The 24361-nt window shown below is 48.8% G+C and overlaps 2 protein-coding genes across 2 annotated transcripts in view; both read right to left on the bottom strand.

Moving 5' to 3' along the window:
- RHPN2 (rhophilin Rho GTPase binding protein 2) overlaps nt 1-18799 on the bottom strand; it is a 57762-nt gene extending 38963 nt beyond the window's left edge. Inside the window, exons 1-2 of the mRNA XM_060084391.1 lie at nt 18731-18799; nt 5523-5638 (exon numbers count right to left, since the gene is read on the bottom strand). Coding sequence (XP_059940374.1) covers nt 5523-5638; nt 18731-18799 — 185 coding nt within the window. The remainder of the gene's footprint in view (nt 1-5522; nt 5639-18730) is intronic.
- On the bottom strand, nt 8580-9280 carry LOC132480282 (translationally-controlled tumor protein-like). The gene has a single exon (XM_060084373.1). The coding sequence runs from the start codon at nt 9278-9280 to the stop codon at nt 8723-8725; it is 558 nt and encodes a 185-aa protein (XP_059940356.1). The 3' UTR covers nt 8580-8722.
- Nucleotides 18800-24361: the final 5562 nt, after the last annotated feature.

Raw genomic sequence — 24361 nt, 5'->3', positions numbered from 1 at the left:
CTGGGTGAAAATGAATCCCTTCTAGGGGCCTTTTTGGAAGAACATGGGTTTTCTCAGCTTTCCCTTGGGTGTGCTTCTACTCTGAAACCCCCGTGGTCTGATAACTGATGTTACAGCCAGAAGAGGCCCTGAGACCGACCAGGATGAGGCAGAAGGGTGTTTCAGCCCTTTCCTGCCCAGGGTCTCCCCGCCCACTTTCTCCACGGCCTCCTTCTGGCCTGGACCACCAAGGAGAGGCCGACTCCCTTGGGTTTTTCCTAAAGAGCATACACATACTGCAAAAGTCAAGAATGAAAAGGTAGGACTTCCCTGGTGGTGCAGTGGTTAAGAATCCTGCCTGCCAACGCAGGGGACACAGGTTCGAGCCCTGGTCTGGGTAGATCCCACATGCCGTGGAGCAACTAATGCCCAACTAATGCCCATGAGCCACAACTGCTGAGCCTGCGCTCTAGAGCCCATGAGCCATAACTACTGAGCCTGTGTGCCACAACTACTGAAGCCCACACGCCTAGAGCCCATGCTCTGCAACAAGAAGCCCCTGCTCGCCGCAACTAGAGAAAGCCCATGCGCAGCAACGAAGACCCAATGCAGCCAAAAATAAATAAATAAATTTATTTTAAAAAAAAACTTTAAAAAAAGAAAAAAAGAATGAAAAGGTGTCCAACTTACTCTGAGTGATCAAGCCACCATATGTGAGTAGGAAAAAGAAGGCCACAGTCAATGATTTCCTGAGGCCACTGAAAACATCCAGGCATGTCCCTCAAGTTGGAGCCTCTGAGACCTTTTCCACCATAGACACCCCATGGGATGTATGGTTTCTTTGCTCCAAGTCCAAAATTTCTCTAACATCCCCAGGTTTTGTCTTAAAGATGTACATGAATTTGCATTCTGACCCATGTATCTCCATTTATTTTAGTGTAATTTTTCTCCCAAGTCTTTTAGTAAAATTGTCCCTCCAGGAACAGGCTTGTTGACAGGCAACACAGGCTTGTACCAGCTTCACAGACCTTATCGGAGCAGTTTGGCCTTAATCTGTCTGACCCCAAATCCTGCTCTGACAGGGATTCAGGAAAGCTAGAGCAAGTATTTGCCCAGTGCCCTCATGTGGCCACCTGGCTAAGGCAGCAGATCAGCCGGTCTGGCAGGACACCTGCTTCCAGCCCATCTCTCAGTATAGAAAGGCAGGCCTCAGAGTTGGTGCAGGCCCCCAAGGTTTTGGCTCGTACACCCCACTGCCCAGACACCAGCCCCTCTCAGAACTGATAGTGTGAGCAGTCATTAACCTCAAGTCGCTCTCATACAGCCCAAATCACCCCAGGGCACCCCTGTCCCAGAACTTCATGACCCTCTGGTCCAGAAGTCGCCAACTGGAGGTCCATGGGACTTGCTCACTTGATTCTCAGGGTGTTGTTTCTTCCCCCTTGAATTAGTTGCCAATATTTTAAAATTCAACTATCAGAAGATAAAAAGGGGGACAAAAGTCAGATCTCTCTCTTCTCCTGAAAAAAACAAAACAAAGCAAAACTGAAGATCTGGCAACCCTGGCCCTGCCCCCTCTATGGCCCACACTGTAGTTGCCCCTCCAGAGAGCATATGCTCTGCTCTTTACTGCAGTCCCCACCACTCCCTATCGCATCACAGCACCAGTCCCAGCCCCCTTCACTCTTCTTTTCCATGCGCACCTGGCCCCGAGAAGGGAACCTGAAGCCCAAAGATATTAAATGACCCACCCTTGTTCAAAGAACCAGTTAGTTCAAATTGAACTATGTGGCAACTTGCTTTAAATTTCACAGAGGCCACCTGTTTTTGAGAAACATCATCACGTTTCTACCCCAGCTTTTCTCAAGGGAGGGAAGGGAGCTAGGGAAAGAGAGAGAATATTATCCTTGCTTAGCCTAAAAAAGCACATTTAAAATATCTGATACCTTCCTAATCAGACTCCAGGAAGCTCATGGACTCTTGGCCGATACGGAGCAGAGAAGAAGGCCTTGAAGGGGCAGAAAACCAGGCCCCTCAGAGCACCCGCCCAGACGGAAAGCTCCCTTACGGCTGCAGGTAAGGACTGGGATCCTCACGTTCCTGCATTTGGGGGGACATTTTCCCAAACGCCCACTCCCCCAAACATTCCAACTGCTCTGCCTTTATCAGGGAGCAACGGTAGGTCATTTAGGAACCTGAAAACAGACAGACAGGACGGCAGGGCCCGGTTTGCGACTGAAACTACCCTTTGCTGGCAGGGACAATCACCTAATCGGCCACCCAGAGACACTCACGGGCCAGAGCTGGGCTCGGCTACACGCCCTATTTGTTTTCGGGAAACCGTTGGTGCCGGTTAAGTCAGATTAATAAATACCTTTAGGGTTTCCTCTGACAACATTCCCCAGAGAGGGGCACTTTGAGCTTTTAGGTCACTGCAAGAATCATTAACAACCTCACCCCACCCCCACCCCGCCAGCTCAACAACTGCTGACCGGACAATGAGCCTCAGAGAGGCTGTTTGCTGGTGTCATTAACAGAGCAAGACAGACAAAACCGCCCTAGGCCCCGCCTTAGCAACGCCAAGTGCCCTGGCCAGAGGGGGCCTCCCTGACCACCCTCCGTCTCCAAGGCCGCATCACACTGCGTCAGCCTCTATCACGTTTCCCTTTCATCGGTGCCCTAGAAAACATCACCTCCTGACGTGAGTGGATTTGTTTGCTTGTGTATTTCGGTTTCCCTACGAGAGAGATTAAGCATTAGGAAAGCAGGGCCTCGTCTGAATTGCTTGTGGCCTTATCCCCTCACATCTCAGACACGGCCAGCCACTTAGTAGGTGCTCAGTAAATCCATTTGTTGCGTGAATGGACAGGCACAGAGTCAGGGCTGCCCACCTGCCCTCTCGGCCGCACAGCTGGCCTGGCAAGGTGTCAACCAAAACCCAAGGCCACAAAACACACCAAGGGGACCACACCTGCAGCGTCCTCAGCACAGCAAGCTCAGCACACAGCAGGACTTCCCAAAATCGGCGGTTTGGACTTCCCTGGTGGCGCAGTGCTTAAGAATCTGCCTGCCAGTGCAGGGGACATGGGTTTGATCCCTGGTCCGGGAGGATCCTACATGCCATGGAGCAACTAAGCCCATGTGCCACAACTACTGGGCCTGTGCTCTAGAGCCCATGAGCCATAACTACTGAGCCCATGCACCACAACTACCGAAGCCCACGCACCCTAGAGCCCGCCCGCTGCAACTACTAAGCCCACACGCCGCAACTACTGAGCCCACGTGCTGCAACTACTAAAGCCCACACGCATAAAGCCCGTGCTCCACAATGAGAGAAGCCACTGCAGTGAGAAGCCCACGCACTGCAACAAAGAGTAGCCCCACTCGCCACAACTAGAGAAAGCCCGCGTGCAGCAATGAAGACCCAACGCAGTCAAAAAAAAAAAAAAAAAAAACACAAACAAACAAAATAGGGGGCCTCTCTCGAGCTGCACTGGCCGCTGAGGCCCACTGTGCAGCAGACCTGACAACTCCCATGTCCAGACTTCTCTGAGGACAGGGACACGGTCAGTCGTTTCAAAAGGTGGAATGTTACCGTATTTTCCCCAGTCTGCTCCAGGAACAGCCTCCCTTCCACCCTGTTACAGAAGTAGCTGGAGAAGAGGTTCCCAGACACTTGGCCACCCCAGGACTTGCATCCTCTGCTAGTCCATGAGCAACAAAACCAACACAGGCACATCACTGTTGTTCCTGACCCAGGGGCAGTGGGTTGCTTATATTATTCTTCTAGGCCTTTGCAGTATTTCACAATAAAAATGCATGAAAGTAATCCACGCCCTTTGTTAAAAGAACATTCAAACACTGAAAGGATAAAGTGACAAAAAGGAGTCATGTCTACCCATCCAACCCTGGTCTTGCTCCCAAGAGCCCACTCTAACGGCTTTTCCTTCGCCCCTTTTGGAAAAAGTCTATGCATACACAAAAGCATATGCACGTATTTTTTTTTTCAATTATTATTTATTTATTTATTTATGGCTGTGTTGGGTCTTCGTTTCTGTGCGAGGGCTTTCTCTAGTTGTGGCAAGTGGGGGCCACTCCTCATCGCGGTGCGCGGGCCTCTCACTATCGCGGCCTCTCTTGTTGCGGAGCATAGGCTCCAGACGCGCAGGCTCAGTGATTGTGGCTCACGGGGCCAGCTGCTCCGTGGCATGTGGGATCTTCCCAGACCAGGACTCGAACCCGTGTGCCCTGCATTGGCAGGCGGACTCTCAACCGCTGCGCCACCAGGGAAGCCCTATGCACGTATTTTTTAAACACATACGCAGGGCATGCTGTCCTGCATCTCTCTTTCCCCCATTTCATACCTCAGAGATCTTTCCTAACGAACAAATACAGACTGATTCAGAAATGAATTTACTCCTAGTTCATGGTGAGAAACCCTCCTCTTGTCTTTACTGAGTGCTCGGGTGAGCGGCCCATATGGAACAGCAGATCACACTATTCATACATGTATGTGACCACCAGAGTCTTGTGGCTCTTTTACCAATCCACCTGGTTTGGTGTATTTGTTTTTCCCAACAGCCTCCAATCAGCCTCAGGGCTCCCTAAGGCCTCCAACAGTGAAGCAGACCTACTGGGAACACCCATTATCCATATCCTGCCAGGTTTCCAGGTTCCAGGTCCCAGCAAACACTCCACATGTCTTTCTGAGGCTCCAGGAAGCATCTGTCTCACTTAGCTGGGCAGCAGACATACTGCCTGCCTCCATACCCAGTGCAGAAGGCAGCGTGGGGCTGGCAAGAGTCACCCCTAGAACTCTGGAGAAGAAGTCTGAACTCTCTGTAAACAAGAGGAAGCTGCCACATCAGCTTGCATTGCATTGAAGGGTGTGGGGAGGGCTTAGCGCTGCCTACAGGTAAGGCCTCTGTGAGTTCTATGATTGATAAGTAACTATGTTACCATCAGAGAATAATAATGAGTGCCCCAAGAGCCCAGAGCTGTACTGGGCCCCTCTCATTAAAGGTGGACACTGGCAATTGAAAGGCTCCTATTCCCTCCTTTCTGCCTTCCTTTTCTTTCTTTCTTTCTTTCTTATTTTTTTTTAACTTTTTATTTTTTCAAATCTAATTTTTTTAACTGAAGTATAGCTGATTTACAATGTTGTGTTGCCTTTCTTTTCTTTATACATTCAACAAATATTTAGCAAGCAGTGATTCTACATCAGGCATAGTGCTACGCAGTAGAGAAAACAGGTCCCGAAGAAAGCAGGGAAAACAAACAGGAATCAGATAACTGGACTTCCCCCATCGCCCTTCTATCCCAAACACACAGACAGGCTGTGTAAAATACTTCTCTTTGACACGACCAAGCTCTAGGCGAGACAGGGCCCGCTCCAGGTGCCAGAAATGAGGAGGAAACTCAAAGCTAAAACCAAGGGCTGAGAGAGGAAGCTGGGCAGGCCTGGGAGTTTAGGAAATAGATGGACAGAGGCCTCAGGAGAGTCTGGGCTCCCAGCCAAGGCGGTAGAGCCAGCAGACACCTACTTCAGAAGGTTCTCCGCTCCCGTTCTCATCCGCACGGCTTTCAGGATCTGCTGGTTCAAGGCAGCCCTCTGATTCTGCAGTTTGCTCCGGCCAGTCTGTGCGAGGGGATTGCAACCCTGAGGGAAAACAAGAGATTCCCCTTCAGAGGTCAGCCACTCTAAAAATGATGACAAACGTCTAATACAACAGAAGATGTTTTAAAAACTCATTTTTTCTGAAAGTAAAAGTAATATATTTTCCAACATGGAAAATATATAAAATACGAAAAATATAAAAAAAGAAAAGTCAGTCCTAATAACACAACTCCAAAACAGCCACTGTGACTGGTTTCTTTCCTGCCCACCTGTTTTAGGATATATGCATATTGTTACTTTCCACATCAGTGGCTGTGTAGGGAGTTCCCCAGACCAGCCCCATGTCTGGAGTTTCACAGGACTCAGCATACAGTTGCACTCACAGCTAAGATTCATGACAGCAGTTTGGTAAAGATACATAGCTGGATCATAGGGAAGAAGAGGGAGAGTCTGGAGGAATCCATGTGCAGGCTTCCTTATGCTTTCTCTGTCCTATGACGGGTCACACAAAGCACGCTCTTCCCCCAGCAACAAATGCAGCAACGTGCATGCAGTGTCGCTGCCCAGGTTGGCCCATTAGAAAATCAAATTCACGGTTTTTATTAGGGGCTGATCACAAAGCCGCCTTCTGCCTAGCACGTACCAAAATTCCAGGCTGCCGAAAGGAAAGCAGGTGTTCACTGCAAACCACATGGTTTTCGCCATTAGTTTAGACACAGTGAGCCAACTTCATCACTTAGGGGATGAAAGGAACACTCCAAGAGCCAGGCTCCCAGAGACCAGGCAGGGGCCAACCTTGCAAGCAGATCTTCCTAAGGAAAGCAGCCTCAGGTCTGCCATGTTAACCCTTTTCTGCACAGGGGCACACATAGGCTATCATGTTTACTCACTTAATACTCTATCATGAAAATTTCCTTTGTTATAAAGTGCTCCTCCAAACCATGATTTTAATAATTGCATAATGTTGCCTTTTTTTTAGGATTTACCATTTCCTTATGGTCGGACAGTTAGATTGTTTCCAAGTATCTGCTATTATCTATAATTATTTGATGCATATTTTTAAGCACGAATCTTTGTAAACCTCAAGTTTCTCCTTTAAGGTATATTTCTAGGACTGAGTTACAGGGCGTCTAACCTCTTTAAGCCCCCTCCTCCCCCGTAAGCACCAGCCCAATTATCCTCCAGCAAAGAAAGGTACTATTTCTTGTCCCTTCTCCCCGATAGCATTAGGCAACCATGAATCTATTGATAATTTCTGTCTGTATAGACTTGCTTATTCTGGACATTTCACTTGAGTGGAATCATACAGAATACAGTCTTTTGAGATGGGCTCCTTTCACTCAGCATAATGTTTTCAAGGTTCTTCCGGGTGTAGCACATATCAGTACTTCACTCCTTCTTGTCCCTAACACTCCAATTAATATGAACAGTCATTTATCCATTCATCCGTTGATGGACATTTGAGGGTGTTTTCACTTTTTGGCTCTTATGAATAGGGCTGCTTATTTGTGTGTAAGTTTTTATGTGGATGTATGTTTTCCTTTCTTCTCTTGGCTATAGATCTAGGAGTGGAACTACTGTGTCATATGGTTAATTCTACGTTAAACCATTTGAGGCCAAACTATTTCCCAAAGCGGCTATAATATTTTACATTCCCACCAACAGTAGCTGAGGGTTCCAATTTATCCCTATCCTCATTAATACTTGTTATTGTCTTTATTAGAGCCAACCTAGGATGCGTGCTATCTCAAAACTGTGGTTTTGATTTGCATTTCCCTGATGGTTAACGATGTTAAATATCTTTTCTTGTGCTTATTGGCCATTTATGTATCTTTGGAGAAAGATCAATTCAGATTCCTTGCCCAATTTTTTTTTTTTTTTTTTTTTTGCCACATCACAGGGCACGTGAGATCTTAGTTCCCCAACCAGGGATCGAAACCTCGCCCCTGAAGTGGAAGCGCAGAGTCTTAACCACTGGACCGCCAGGGAATTCCCTCCTTGCCCTTTTTTTTTTTTTTTTTTTTTTTTTTTTTGCGGTATGCGGGCCTCTCACTGTTGTGGCCTCTCCCATTGCGGAGCGCAGGCTCCAGACGGGCAGGCTCAGTGGCCATGGCTCACGGGCCCAGCCGCTCCGTGGCATGTGGGATCTTCCCGGACCAGGGCACGAACTCGTGTCCCCTGCATTGGCAGGTGGACTCTCAACCACTAGGCCACCAGGGAAGCCCCCTCCTTGCCCATTTTTAAACTGGGTTATTTTTTACTGTTGAGTTGAAAGCATTATTTTCAATCTTTGCCAAATTGATATGCAAAAAACAGGTATCCCATGCTCACAATGTGCAAGGATTATTAGTGAAGATAAACATTTTTTCATATATTATTGATCACTTGAATTGCTTTTTCAGTGAATTGTCTGTGTTCTCTGTCCATTATTTCCTGGCGTATTTAGATTACAATCAGTGTTTCATTGTGAAAAGTTTAAAATCAGAAAAAGTTTCCTTTTTTTTTTTTTTTTTCAGCTGTGCGGCTTGCGGGATCTTATTCCCCACCAGGGACCAAAACTGGGCCACCACAGCGAAAGCGCCAAGTCCTAACCACTGGACCACCAGGGAATTCCCATCCTTTCTTTTTTTTTTTCTTCCAACTGTGTTAGTCTCTTTTTATTCTTTTGGTAATTTCTTCCAGAGTTAACTACTTCCATTTGTAGGTGATGAAATGTCTAAGAAATCCACTTCAAATGTTGGCACTGCTATGAGCATGGTCTTTCCCTTTACTTCAACTGAATTACTGTTGATTCTTGTTTATATTCCAAGTCCCGGAAGTGGTTTTCACTGTGGAAGTTATCTGAAGATGGTCTTATGCTTTCTAGTAGTGGTCTACAACCAGGTTCTAGCTTCTCCAGGAAGGCTACACAGGACGGATTTAGATATTACATATTAAACTAAGAGGCATTATCTCAATTGAGTTTAAATGCATTTTATTTTTAGACAACCTACATGACTTTTTTTTTTCTCAAAAACAATGCCTCCGCTCCAAACAAATCAACATCACAACGAAGAGCTCAAGATGACATCAGTCCCATTTGTCTAAGTCCTGGTGTTGTGTGGATGAAAAGCAGCAGCCAGCTAGTTATGATGAGCAGGTAATAGATCCAAACAGCCAAATTTGTTGACATTTTTCCATTTCTAGACCATCCTTAAAGAAAATCATATATGGGGTCGCACTATCCTCAAGGTAGTTCAGCAGAGCAGCCATGCTATCTGGATTCATGTTTTCACCAATAAAGAACTGATCGTTTTTGAAATTAGCAAGGATGTGCTTGATTTGTTCTGCAGTCCCTGTCATAAAAGGTTTTACTCTTTCTGGTCTCTGTTCTTCAAGCTTCCCTTTGATTAACTTCATGTAATCTTTGATGCACTGCTTGTAGGCTTCTTTTGTGAAGCTGGTTTCCTGCAAGTGATGGTTCATGACAATAACCACACCAGTGATTACTGTACAGTCGGTACCTTCGCCCTCGGGGCCTTCAGTGGAGGCATTCCCACCAATGAACGAGTCATCAGTATTACCCTCTGTCCTACTGACCATATTCCCCTCCACCTCCAGACACAGCCCGTCCGCGACCTCCCGGATCTTGTAGATGTCAGAGAATATCACATCATGGCTGATGAGGTCCCGGTAGATGATCATCGGTGGCACTAGCTGAGTAGGAGCCCGGAGCTCAGAGCGAGCGTGGTGCAGCCGGAGCGGCGCTCGGGGGGAAGGGGGAGCAGGTGGAAAAGCTTTTTTTTTTTTTTTTTTTAATTACAGTAGAATTGATTTACAATATTGTGTTAGTTTCAGGTGTACAGCAAAGTGATTCAAAAAATTTCCTTTAACCTAATAGTGTTTTTCCCACCCCAGCAGGTAGAAGCCCAGGGATCTGAGGGAACGCTCCATTCCTTTCTGAAGCTTATCTTTCGGTTCCGCCCTGACAGGCTTGTGGTCACACCCTGGGAGTGGCTGGTGGGCAGTATTTGGTGAGGGGACGGCCCTTCTCTCTGCGTCACTGCCTTGGTCACTGCCATCACAGCTCCACACACACCTAGCCTCCCACACCTCTGCCCAAGCCACATCCATGGCCTTGACCCCAAGGAAGAAGAAATGGGTTCTCTGCAGCCCCAACCTTCTCAGGGATTCCCATATCAGTGGCCTTTAGACTAGAGGGTCAGAAATAAGTTACATCTCTCCTTCCACAAAGATTTTTTACTCTCCCATCCCAGCAGGTGGCCACCCACCTGTCCCCCATGCAGCCGCCCAAATTCAAATTACACAGATATTCAGAATCTGAATTGGAATGGTCTTAAAATTAACATTTTTCAAACCATTAAATGATCCCTGATTTAAAATAAAAATCAGAAAACGAATTCTCTCTTTTCAGGTCTAAGATTAAAATGTCTTTAATATTAAGATAACTTAATAGTAAAGGGCTAAAATAATTGCCAGCCTCTTTCCTTTCCACATCCTAAAATTACTATGAAGGGATGGCTCAATCTGACTTAAAATTACATGGTTCACCAAGGCTGTGTTCTATTTTACAGAGAAGGCTTAAAAACTAATTCCTTTACATACATTCCCAGAGCTAAGATTAAGCAGCCATTCCAGCTCACGGATAAGGACTTTTTCCTGATCCCATACTTCACCCAACTTCTGGCTGGCCTGGAATCACTACACCCTAACCAGCCCACAGATGTAGGGTCAAGTTTCCAGATAAGACATAGGAATGCTTAGGATTAGATTTGACTGAGTAATTGGACCCCAAACGACATTACTTCTTACTGACAGGTAGGAATGCCAGACCTGTTGGAAACACCAGAAACGCCCACAGGGCTGTTTGGAAACTTCCCAGAGCCCTGAGAGATGAATCTAGGCGAGACTGTCCAAAAGACCCCCTGGCATCACCAGAGGCTGCTAGCTGTCCACTGGCCCCTGCCAGGGGTTCTCTGCTAGTGGGGACCCACAGTCCTCAGCCATACCTTAGCTCTTAATTGGTTCACAACAGGATGCAGAGCTGCTCCAAACTGAGGGTTTGTGCCCAGGACTGAGGCAGCAGCTGTCAGGCCTGCCTGGCCTGGGAAGTGGGGAGGGACTGGGGGGGACAAATGAACTGTCCTTGCCTCTAGGGTCACTGTCCGCAAGTCTTAGAGAGTCTGTCTACTACACAGAGTCTGTCAGTTACCTGACCAGCCTAAGGCTTGGGCATTGGCGTCAGTCTCAATACGTGGAAGGATGGTCCGACTGCCAACACCCAAGAAAAGCAAGTACTGAGTAAAGCTCAGCTTCCTCACTAGCTTAGTGGGGTCTCCCACGTTGTCAGTCAGCCCACGTGGACTCTGGTATGGCATCTCGGACCCCACAGTTCTGAGGCTTGGAGGGTAAGTGAGCTACTCAAGATGCTAGAGGCAGTAAGGGTGGGAGGAGGACTCAAGCCCACGTCCTTCCTTCCCGCCACTCTGAGATGAGCCTGAGCAGCAGGACTGTGTGGGAATGCGGGGACAGCTCGCCCGCCAACCCCCGGACACCCCTTCCGTGCTTCCTGGCTGAGGGCTGCCCGGCTCAGTGCATATCTTTTGGCCACAGTGACCCACGTCCCACTCTCCCACCTGGCAGCCCACAGCGGTCAGGGGTTGTAAATCCATGCTCCCACACCTCCTTTCCAAGGGGAAGGACATCTGACTCATGCCTGGCTAGCTGGAAAACCAAAGGCCCCAGCCCTGAGTTTGATTCAGGGTGAGCACCTGACATAGGACAACAGAGCCCATCAGGAGGGGGCTTCATTTTTCCCCATCAGCCTTGAACCTAGGAGGATGTGAGACTGGGCAGCTGCAGCCACGTTACCACTGTGGGGGGAGTGTCTCCCCCCAGGTGAAGCCAACCTAGGGGGAGCAGAGCTGAGAAACTGAGTTTTGGCGGCAGCATTTGAGCCCTAGATCAAGCCAGGCCTGAAGCCATTCCTCTGGGCTTCTCAGTGACAGGAGCCATATGCATTCCCTTTCTTGCCTAAGCTATTTTTTAAAAATGGAGGCATAATTTACACATAATGAGATACATGGGTTTTGGTTTTTTTTTTTTTTTTTTGTGATACGCGGGCCTCTCACTGTTGTGGCCTCTCCCGTTGCGGAGCACAGGCTCCGGACGCGCAGGCTCAGCGGCCACGGCTCACGGGCCCAGCTGCTCCGCAGCATGTGGGATCCTCCCGGCGCGGGGCACGAACCCGCGTCCCCTGCATCGGCAGGCGGACGCTCAACCACTGCGCCACCAGGGAAGCCCAATACATAGCTTTCTAAGTACATAGTTCAATGAGTTTGGATAAATGTGTATACCTAGGTAACCACTATTCCAGTCAGAATATAGACCATTCTCATTACCCCCCAAGGCAACCAAGACTCTGATTTCTATCACCGTAGACTTTTGCCTGTTCTAGAATGTCATATAAATGGAATCATAGGGCATGTATGCTTTTGTGTCTGGCTTATTTTGCTCAATAGTATGCTTTGAGATTCACCCATGTTGTTTTACTTACCCGTGGTTTGCTCCTTTTAATTGCTGAGTAGAATTCCATTGTAGGAATGTACCATGGTGTGTTTATCTGCCTAAACCACTGGGGATTCGATCTTCTGGTAACCACAACTAAGAAAGTCCTAAGTAGAATAAGTTCACCCAGAGTGAAAACTCTATTTGTTAATACACACACACATGCCTTTAGGATATAGTTAAGTTGTTCAGCTGGGAAACAAGTATTTAAGAGCAGCACCTAGGCAAAAACCAGAGTCAGTGGATTTGGAAGAAAGGAAAGGCTACTTGACCTACAACATGCAGAGACTGACAGTGAAAAGGCAGATAGGCCAGGCCACTGGGAAGGCAGACACAGGGTAGGGAGCAGTCTTTCCTCCCCAGCAGGGGGTGGGGGGGCCCTGCTCTAGGCAGTGCCTGGCACTTGGCTCCCCTCCACCCCAAGAACCAGTGAGGGCCTTTGTTCCACACAGCCAAAGTTAAAGCCCACACACGTAGATGTGTCTCCAGCAAACTGAGGGCACAGTGTGAACTTGGAGTCTCTAGGTCAGGAGGAAGACTGAGTGAGGGTGACCACGCAGGGTCCCCTGGCCAGTGACCCTCATGCAGGGCACGGAACAGTGGGGTGCTTTTTGCTGCCTCTCCAACACAAAGATATTTTCTCTGCCTTCCTTCCTAGTCATGCAACCCCTCCCTCAACCACCAAGCTCTGGAAAACAGAATTGTTTGTTTATGAGTTAGCCAGAAGCTGTCAACCAGAAAGCACAGAAATAGCATGCAATACCCTGCAATACACAAAAATACATCTAATTTAACTTTTCACCATGCTGGAGATTCAGGGCAGTTTGGATGAACAGAATCTACCTTTTCCATGTCCATAAAAATTAAAACATGAATTTGGCACTTGTAAAGAGGTCTCCTGCCCTTCCAGGATCTCTGCCAGGTGCCTCCCTCTGGCGTCCCCATCCATCCACATGGGGGTAGGGGGCCACAATATGAACAGGCTCCCTTCAGTCACTTCTACAAATCTTTACAGACACCTACCGTGTGTGTACAAAGTGTGTGCCACTCTACAAAGATTTACAGTCACCAAAATTTCTAAGTGACAAATGTATTTGCAGACCCAACGGATGACCTGTTTATTTCAACTGGTAGGATGTACTCACCACTAGTGTACAGTCATTGGTGGGGGGGAGATGGTATGTGTGTGTGATTTTGTACACTTCTGTTATTACCCTTTTTTACAACAATTTATGTTACTTTTCTAATACAATAATATTGGAGAAAAAGAAACTACTTCTGAAGTTGTAGATTTGGATCACCTGCCTTTTTCTCCTCTTAGAGCCCAATCGAAACAGGCTTTTCTAAGGCATATGGCCCTAGCGAACTCCGTGGGTCTGACCAGCAAGGCCAGAAGGACCTGCATCTCTCCCTGTTTCTGGTGCTACAGGCGGGAGACCTTGCCCCCAGCTGGCACCCCTTGCTGCCAGCTCTGACAGACACTCAGTCTGGCTGAGCTGCACCTGCGGTTCCGCTGTCCTCTGTGGCCACCTCCAATACAGCCTTTGTGTCACAAGACTGTAGTACCTGAGCCAAAGGAGGAAGTGGTGATCAGGCTAAAGCCAATGCCCTGTATCGTCAGGTGGTGTCTTGGAATCCATCCAAATAGCCCCAGGAAGCAAGGGACATTTACAGTGTTACAGCTCATCATGCTGACTCTCCTCTGAGTCACCTGAAAATTCTGTTTCTGCCAGGGGAACCCCTCCTGGCCAGGATCCCTCAATGTGAGGAGGAGTTTGTCCACCACGCCCTCTGGGCTGCTGGTGTGCACCAGTGCAGCTGGACAGACCCTCACCAAGGCCATCATCAGCCTGGATCCAGCCTGGCCTGTAGGGTCTGGCTCAGACCATGGTGGGGTAGCGGGTGGGGAAGAGGCAGCGGCACAAACTTTTACACCCTTCCTCCTCCCTCCCCCACCCCCACCTGGAGAAACATCATCACTACCCAATAGAAATGGGGCAGGAACTTCCCTGGTGGCGCAGTGCTTAAGAATCCGCCTGCCAATGCAGGGGACACGGGTTCGAGCCCTGCTCCGGGAAGATCCCACATGCCACGGAACAACTAAGCCCATGCGCCACAACTACTGCGCCCGTGCTCTAGAGCCCGCGAGCCACAACTACTGAGCCTGAGAGCCACAACTACTGAAGCCCATGCGCCTAGAGCCCGTGCTCCGCAACAAGAGAAGCCACCACAGTGAGAAGCCCGTGTGCCACAACGAAGACCCAACGCAGCCAAAAATAAATAGATTCTCAAAAAAAAAAAAAAAAAAAAGATGGACTGGATGAGCCCCCATGACCCACCCTGTGCTCCTCAGACTCAGCCCAGCATGTCTCTCCACATGTGCTTATATAAGATGCACACGTGTGTCTAACATGAAATTACACCCCACTAAGATGAATGGTGCATAAGAGGAGCCTCTGGGTTAAAAAAAAAAGAAAAAAGAAAAATTCTCTTCCTTCCTTCTCTGCTGGAGCCTTGAGGAAATCCAGAGTAAACAGGGACCACGAACCAGGACACAGTGAACCTTGGGGCCCTGTCCAGCCTGGAGGCTTCTGTGAACAAGAAACAACTTCTCCTCCAGCTCTTGGGTAAAAACAATGGCGCTAAATTCATTTCGGGCCATTAATGCTCCCAGAGGATGGCCAGGCAGAGATAAGGTCCCACAATGTTGCACTTTGTACCGAAGGTCTTCTTCCCCTTACTGCTAAGGTCTTTCATTTCGACCCTTTCAACAGCCTTTCTCTAGTTTTTTTCCAGCTAGCTTTCTCTTGGCCAAGAATAGGTTTTCCTGTGGGTTTCAGGACTATAGCCCCCAGAGAGCCCTGGAGATGGGACCCGCTCTCAGGATGTAGTGTCTTGGAAATGTGTATTCCTCTGCATTAACTATAGGCCCGAACACACATTCTTCCAAGACTTTCATTAGGATAAGCATAAAAATCTGTCTGGGAAAAAGAAACTCCATTTCCACGGGTCATTCTTTTAAGAAAATAATTTAGTATTTAATTATTCTTATAGAACTGTACCTCTATTTAAACATAGTAGTGTCAAGGAAGAAAAAAAAAAGTGAGAAGCCAGAGAAGAGGGAAACATATTGTGATAGACCAGAAAGTATTCTGTATTTTTTGTTTGTTTTTAATTCAGAGAGCCCCCTGCCCCAAGCTGCTCACCCAGGAGGCCAGGGTCTGTACTGGTGTCCATGCCTGACCTGCGGCCAAACTGAGTCCGTGTCCTCGGGCTCTGTACAGCCATGTCCTGCACAACCCCAAGAAGACCCTGACTTGCCAGGGGGCCCTCTCTGCCAAAGACCGCCTCACACGTTCAGGGTCCAACACCAGCAGGCAATAGGAACCTCCTCATTCTAAACAAACCTGCCTTCTTCTCTCTCCTCTACCCCCACCCCCACAGCAACTATTTTCTCTGCCCTTCTCCCACCTGTACGCCACCACACTGACTTGAAAGATTTTTCTTTGATGTGGACCATTTTTAAAGACTTAATATTTTATTGAATTTGTTACAATATTGCTTCTGTTTTATGTTTTTTGGTATTTCGGCCGCGAGGCATGTGGGATCTTAGCTCCCCGACCAGGGATCGAACCCGCACCCCCTGCTTTGGAAGGTGAAGTCTTAACCACTGGATCGCCAGGAAAGTCCCCACCACACTGACTTTTGCCCCCAATTCTCCACCTACTCATTTACCAACAACCCCCTAAAGGACTAAACCCAGTAGTTTCCAGGGCTCTTCTGACTTGTCAACCTCATCTCTCCACTAAAAAGATCTCTTCTCTCAGCTGCCTTGACACTGTCACCCTCTGGGCTTGTTTACCATCTCTCTGCCTGTCCCTTACATGGAGGCATTATTCTCTTCTGCCTTGGGTCCTTTTTCACAATATTCCACTGCCTCCCACACTGGTGTCCCCCAAAGCTGCATCTCCAGCCAGGGTGCTCTCGTGGCTGCCGGGTTCATGGAGTGGACTCCCCACTGGGACCACCTTTCGGATGTCGCTGAGGGGCCTCAAGTCCACCACCTCTACCTCAGCCTCCTGGTGGCCCCATCTCAGTGAGGCGCCTGAGCATCCCCCCAGACACCAAAGGGCAGACATTTTGGACTCCCATTAGCAGAACTTCCCCACCATATTTGGTCCATTCGTTCTTCCCATCCCTGTTGACTGCCTTTGCTCAGGCCCTCATCACTGCACCCTCCCCACTGGGATCCCTGCCTCCAGTCTGGACCCCTGGTTTGAGTTAGGGGTGCAAGCTGTTGGAACGGATGGGTGGTGAGGCCGTGTTTACCTAGGACTTTACATAACTGACTGAAAAGTCATCAGCAGATCCTATCGGAGTAGGACAGAGACAATGAGGATTAACCTTCCACACTCCTCCCCTGCCTGGCTCCACCACTGTCTCTTCCCCATCGCTCACCTACTGATCACTCAGCTTTCCAAGTGGTCTTTCTGTGACACAAATCTCACATGTCTGGTCCTGCATGAAGCACTTTGATAGATCTCCAGGTTCCCTTCCCATGCATCCAGGATGCATGACTCCTGAACTAGCCTAGTTCCCACTTACACCTCCACACCCCCAAGGGTTCACTCACAAACGCTCACAATCCTGTGCCTTCACCCATGCTGTTCCCTCTACCCGAAGTGTTCATCCTCCCCTCCTTCACCTGTATAACATCTACCTCTCATTCAAGGAGCATTGGTTTTAGGACAAACTGGCTCAGATCACACATCAGGGAAAGGTCCATGTTGACACCTTTTATTAACTTTGTACTAGGAACGCTCTTTGGACTACTGTGACGTAGCACAATGATCATTACAAGGTCTCGTTTTCCAAAGAGATGTTTCTAATTGCAAACCAGTGATTCATCTTATTTTGCACCCATGATTCTCTTTATCTACCACCGGAGAAACCGCACCTGAAAAACACTCAGCTTTGCATCCTTTCACAGCTCCCTTGCCTTCCACTCAGTCCTATGCACATCCTCCCCTGGAAAACATGTTCTGGAAGACAAGGGAACATAACCCTGGCAGGTGTCCACCACCTTTTCTGCCCCTTCCTCTGTTGTTTCCCCCAGATGCTGCTATAGGTCCAGACCTCCACCTGTTCAGAGGACAATCTGGGGAAGAAATGAAGTCCCAGAAAGATGCAGCAACTTGCTGGAGTCTACACTGCAATTTTGTTGGGGAGGCAGTCAGGGTTTGAGGCCCTAGGGCTGAGATCTAGGGATTCCCAGGCCTGGCCTCCTTCTGCAATTCCATGGCCTGTGATGCTCTGTTCCCAATGCCACACATAATTAGAAGTTATAATCCTATAATTCCATGATGACATCTTTTAACTTAAATACACCTTAAAACTATTTCTTTTTTTTTTTTAATGCTAAAAGCAATTTAACCAAAAGGACTTTTTCCAACTCTGTCCTCACCTGTTTCTCCTCCTGTCCATCCTCTAGGGCCACTGCTCCTCACCAGAGAGCAAAGCCCAAAGGCAGCGTCATGGGAGAAGGAGAAAGACGCCAAGAGCATTCACTGACTGGATCATTAGGCGTGGAACAATTAAGAATTGACTGTTCTGTGGGAAACAGTTTCACTGCCCTGTTTATAATTTCGTCCTCTGCCTTCGGTCATAGAAGTTATAAGAGAACAATTTCTCAACCCACCTAGTCAAACATGGCCAAGAGCCAAAGGCTATTTTTAGACTCATAGGGACAAGGAAGAAGGATGGAAGGTGTCCCCGTGCCTCCGGGCTCAAAAGCATCTCTGTAGCCCAGGCCTTGCAACCTACGGACATCCCAGTAACCCCGCTCCGTGGATTGGGGCCACTTTTGACGGGCTGAGCTGCGAACCTTCAGGGCGGGAGGCCACGGTATGTGCCAAGCTCCCGCGGAGCCCGCACCTCCCTCAGGTCTACCCAACAATCGGATAAATCCGCTTTAGCGAAAAGTAGTGAGGGGGTGAAACCGCTGCCCTCACGTCTGCAGCGCGCACGCCCTCCTGGGCAACTAGGGGCAGAGAAGGGGGCGGCGCCCGAGGTCCCCTCCCATCCTCGAAAAAGTCGAAGAGGCAAACACTGGAAGCATTCTGGAGGCAAAAGGGGAATGCCATCCCTTCTGAGGGGCTCCTATTTCCACGCGCCCCGGCCAAGCGCTCGGGTGGAAGCCGGGCTTGGGTCCCCACGCGCCGCAACGCCGAGGGCGCCAGCGCACTGGGAACCAGTCCCTTCCCCAGGGCCGCGGGACGGCCGGCGGGGGCGACCCCGAGCACCCCTCCTGGCCCTGTCCTCCGCCGGCACCTGCGCGGGGCGGCCCAACACCACTCCCCAGCCCCGTAAGTCACCTGCTCTCGGCCGCCGGGTGCACCGCCGCCGCACCCTCCACTCCGACCCTCCGCCGGGCGCGCCCCAGGCCAGTGCGCCCCCTCCCCCTCCAGGCCTGGTCGACCCCGGCCGCGCGCCCTGCAGCCCCCTCCACAGCCTGGGGGGAAAGAAGTCTGGAGCTCGCAGAATCCCAGCCCGCCCGAAGCCGCCCACCTTCCGAAAGTAGCCGTCGCCCTCCTTCTCCAGCGGCTGGGGGGCCGCGGGCAGCAGAGCGTCGGTCATGCTGGCAGCGCGGGAGCACAGGACAGACTGAAGCTCATCTGCGAGCTGGCCCGAGAGGGCGCCTGGCCCCGCCCCCGCCCCGCCCGGCCCCGCCTGAGCGACCGCCCCTCCAGCCCCGCCTGAGGCACGGCCGGGAACCCTGGAGACCAAGCCGGGCCCGCCGAGACCGCGCCCCTGGTCCCGCCCCGGCTCCGGATTGGCCGAGCGCAGCCGTGCCCCAGGCGAGGCTGGCGGAGGGGAGAGCAAAGAGCCCCTCGGCTGTTCGCTCACCCTCTCCCAGCCTCAGGGGCTTAATCGGGGAGTGGTTGCAGCCTTAGCCCGGGAGCGCAGGGGCGGGCCGGGGGTCTCCGCTGCCGCAGCGAGGCCCGGGTTGGGGATCCAGCTCCTCGTCTGGAACCATGGGGGTAAATGCAGCGAGTGGGTGAAGCTACGGCTCCTGCGCGCACGACGCGGGGACAGTGACCATACCCGACGCCACGTCGAGGGCGCGGCGGGAGCGCTGGGCCCTGGGCCGAGCAGTCAGGAACAGCTTCCCGCCAAAAGGGATCCCGGGGCAGAGTCCGGGAGGCTGAGGGAGAGTTGGCGGCGCCACCGAGGGCCTTGGCGGGTGACTCAAACCTGTTGGCCCAGCGATCAACCCCCTGTCCCCCAACCCGCTCTGCAGAAACCAGGAGGATCCACTGGGAGGTCACAGATGGCGAGGGGAGAGGGGTCCACCCAAGGAGGGATCCCCAGAAAGGGTTTCGTGCCCAAGAGACTCGACAGATATCCTTGAGCACGTTTCTTAACCACCACTTCGAACCTCAGATTTCTCAACTGCAAAATGGGTCCGGATCACCCTCTCTTGACCTGGTCCAAGGTATTACAACCAAAGTGGTGTATAAGCGCTTAGCTGCGCGGTAGAGACGCGAATAGCTTCGGAGCGAAAGGGGGACTCCTGGGGACAGGGGTCGCACCGCTCTCTCTCCCAGCTCCCCTGATCGGTGGACTGCGCGGGTAGAACTAGCAGACAGGGTGCCGGGACTGGGCTGCCGGAGCCGGAAGCCCCCCAGCGGCCACGCCCCTCCTGGCCAGCGTCCTGCAGTTCCTACCCCCTGCCCCAACTAAGGGACACCTTTGCGCAGTTACTGCTGCGTTTGGCCGTCGCGGTAGGTGCCACAGGTAGAACACAATACAATCTGCTTTCAAAACAAGCCAAGCGTTTCCTTTTCTTCTTAAAAAAAAAAAAAGAAAAAGAAAGAGAAAAAAAAGTATGTGCATTAGGGGATGTTCAAGAGTTTAACATAAATGGTAGCAACAGCCAAGTAAATATTAAAAGAAAAAAAAACTCATCATCACTGCCGGCTCCAAGACGCAGCACAAGAAAAGTCGTTCTCTGAAAGGACTAAGAAAGAACCTGAAGAATCTTAAGCAGCTGGGACAGGTGTTTGGGAAACTGTGGCAAATGCAGAAACTTCCCTTCTCTCTTAGGGTCAGAAATGAGTATCAAGCTAATTTCAGCATTGTCGGTCACCCTAGAATTAATTCATGGCTCTGGAAGTGTACACTCCCCACCCCCAGCTGGGACTTGAAAACAACCGCTTCCGTTTTGGGTATCCAGGGGTGGCGGGTCACTCTATTACATTTGTAATACTACTGCTGCTACTAATAATAATAAAGTTATCAATAATAGAACCTCTATTCTAGCCAGAAAGTTTGTAGATATTATGTTTCACGAAACTTCTGCAAATAAGAGAAATGAATAATCTCCATTTAACAGGTGAGAAGACCGAGGCTCAGAGGAGTGAAGTGCACTTAAGGGCACACTAGCCATTAGTGGCTGAGATCGGTGTTTAGTTCAGGGCTGCTGACTCCAGTCATTCCCTACCACTCTCAGATTTTTCTCATCTCCTTCTACTACCTTAAAGCTCCAATCACCTTTACAGTTTGTCACATATACCTGTCACTTGTACTATTATCGACTTAATAGTCTTCTTTAAAATTGCTCACTTTAAAACACACTCTTCTGTCATACAATAAAGAAATATAGTTTGTATAATAAATACTATATCTAGTGCAATAACCCACAATTTTATTAGAACTGAAAATCCTAATCAGACCTGACTAGTTTTCAGAAACAAATAAAAAATAAATAAAAATAAATAAAATAAAATTACTCACTTTAACAAACTTTATTTTAAAACACAACTATGTCATAACAATAAGCAGAAAACCAGTGCTACTTTGACCTATGCGGACATACACATAAAAGTGAATATAGTGAAAACCAAAATCTGTTATTTAATCTAGCCCAACACCTTTGCCTTCTTGAGTTGCTTCTTTTATTAAAAAGGAAGAAGAGCAAGAAAAGGAAGCCTGCTGTTAAGGACACACCAGCGCACCCTGATACTAGCCTCAGAGGAAAAGAAACACTTCTCTGTGCGTCCCAACAGGTATCTCCTGGCCCTGTGAACCATCTGTGTGTCACTCCTTGAGGCTGTGCAGGACCAGACATCTCTAGACATTCTCATGGCTCCTTGCAGGGGGCTCACAGGCCTGAGCCCGTATCTCTGATCCTGCTGAGATCAGGAAATGAGAGCTGCTGCAGCTGACCCAGCAGGAGAGTAACATCTAACCTCCTATTTGTCAACCCAGTTGGTGGTGTGTGTCACAAGAACTGCCAGTGAGCCCCCTGTGCTCCTAACAAAAGAGTCGGGGTGGGAATTTCTGAGATAGGCAAAGGTTAAAAATCTCAACTGCAAACAACTATTTTGTGAAGTCCCTGTTTTACCATCTGGCTGGGGCCAGCAGTTGACTGTCCAGGTACTCAGTTTCTTTAAGTAAAATGTAAGTCACACCTCCTAAGACCTGCTTGTTGAAAAAAGGAGCACTGGCTTCTCTAGGGGCAGCCTGATGTACATCCTCTCTTGGAGAATCTGATGAAATTTGCCAAATTAAAAGCAGAAATCACAAGTTAACCCTTAAGTGAGTGAAATGCATTATGAATTATAGACCCAATTTTGCAATTTTTATGAAAAAAAATCTTAGAAATTGAAGCCATATGGTGTCATGAAGCACTGACTTGAGAAAACCACACTAGATTTGGCAAGCTCTGCCACTAAGTCACCTTGGCCAGATCCTTCTACCCCTTGTGACCTCAGTTTCCCCAGCTCTGAAATATGGTCTTAAATACATAGCAGTCATTTACTGCATACTTTATGACAGGAGCTGTGCTTTGCATTTTGCATACATGATCTCAGTTGATCCACAGCCCTATGAAGAGGATACTTTTTCATCCCCATTTTAAAGAGGAAGAAGCTGAGGCTCAGAGGTCACCAGTCTGCTAAGTTAGATTGCCTGATGCAACACCATGCACTATGCTACTCTACACTGTCCCTTGCGATTTAAAAGGAAAGATATATTGTCATATTTGGAAGAAGTGATTATGGATTAAAAATGAATGAGTGGGGCTTCCCTGGTGGTGCAGTGGTTGAGAGTCCGCCTGCCGATGCAGGGGACGCGGGTTCGTGCCCCGATCCGGGAAGATCCCACATGCCGTGGAGCGGCTGGGCCCGTGAGCCATGGACGCTGAGCCTGTGCGTCTGGAGCCTGTGCTCCGCGACGGGGAGGCCACAACAGTGAGAGGCCTGCATACCTCAAAAAAATAAATAAATAAATGAGTGGGACTTCCCTGGTGGTGCAGTGGTTAAGAATCCGCCTGCCAATGCACAGGACATGGGTTTGAGTGCTGGTCCAGGAAGATCCCACATGCCGCAGAGTAACTAAGCCCATGCACCACAACTACTGAGCCTGCACTCTAGAGCCTGCGAGCCACAACTACTGAGCCCACGCACCGCAACTACTGAAGCCTGCATGCCTAGAGCCCATGCTCCGCAACAAGAGAAGCCACCGCAATGAGAAGCCCGTGCACTGCAATGAAGAGTAGCCCCCGCACGCCGCAACTAGAGAAAGCCTGTGCGCAGCAATGAAGACCCAACGCAGCCAAAATAAATAAATAAATAAATTTATAATAAATAAATAAATAAATGAGTGACAGAATGGCAAAAAAATACCAAGTATTGGTGAGAACGTCAAGCAACCAGAATCTCATACATTGCTTGTGGGAGTGTAGATTGGTACTACCACTTTGGAAAACTGGCATTTTCTACTGAAGAGGGACATATGCATAACTTATGATCCAGCAATTCCAAATCTAGGTAGATATCCAACAGAAATGCATACATCTGTTCTCCATAAAGCATGTACAAAAATGTTCACAGTTGCACTTTTCAAAATAGCCCCTAACTGGAAACTACTCAAATGCCCATCAACTGTAGAATGGATAAGAATTTGTGGCATATTCACATAATGAAAACGAACACATTACTATTACAAGCAACAAATATGTTGTGAGCAAAATATTTTGCTCACAAAAATATTGTTGAGCCAAAGAAGCCAGAAAAAATACTGTATGATTCCATTTTACATAAAATACAAAACAGACAAAATTAGTCTATTCTGGGAGTATTGCTTCTGGGTTCTGGAAATTTTCTATTTCTTGACCTGCTTGTTGTTACACGGATGTGTTCACTTTGTGAAAATGCACAGAACTGTGTGCATATATTGTATTTCAGTAAGAAAACTCAACAGAATAAAAATGAGTGACATTGATTCCTAAGCATATAGAGCAAGTTTCTTTGTATGTCATGAGTGACCATCCCACTGCCAGCACTGATGTGTGGACCATAGGAACAAATTACTCCCTACCCAGATGATTCAGCCCATTTTCCTATTGGGCAGTTTCCTGAGATTTGTGCTTTCTTGCCTGTCTGAATAAAAAAGGAAGGGTGTGTGGTGTTTAAGCTTCTACAGTTTTGCATAAAAACACATTGTTGAGAGAGTGGTATGGACATATATACACTACTAAATGTAAAATAGATAGCTAGTGGGAAGCAGCCGCATAGCACAGGGAGATCAGCTCGGTGCTTTGTGTCCACCTAGAGGGGTGGGATAGGGAGGGTGGGAGGCAGATGAAAGAGGGAGGAGATATGGGGATTTATGTATATGTATAGCTGATTCACTCTGTTATAGAGCAGAAAATAGCACACCATTGTAAAGCAAGTATACTCCAATAAAGATGTAAAAAACACACACACACACAAAAACACATTGTTTAGGGGTTTCTGCTGTCAAGAATCAGGAGTATTGGGTAATTAGTGACCAGGGTTGCAGATGAAGCATCCAGTCATTCCTTCTGAAGATCTGGAGTCAGAAAGGTTTGTAATTCCTGTTTTTATTTTGTTTTGTTTTTTAAATATTTATTTATTTATTTTGGCTGTGCCAGGTCTGCGTGGCAGCACGTGGGACCTTCGTGGCAGCATGCAGCTCTTAGCTGCTGCATGCGGACTCTTAGTTGTGGCATGCGGACTCATAGTTGTGGCATGCATGCAGGATCTGGTTCCTCGACCAGGGTTCAAACCCGGGCCCCCACCCCCGCCCCCACTGGGAGTGCAGAGTCTTATCCACTGGACCACCAGTGGGTTCCTCGACCAGGGATCGAATCTGTGCCCCCTGCCTTGGGAC

Source organism: Mesoplodon densirostris, chromosome 19 (assembly GCF_025265405.1).
Source record: "Mesoplodon densirostris isolate mMesDen1 chromosome 19, mMesDen1 primary haplotype, whole genome shotgun sequence".
Taxonomy (NCBI): domain Eukaryota; kingdom Metazoa; phylum Chordata; class Mammalia; order Artiodactyla; family Ziphiidae; genus Mesoplodon; species Mesoplodon densirostris.
This window is presented reverse-complemented; position numbering and strand designations above follow the sequence as displayed.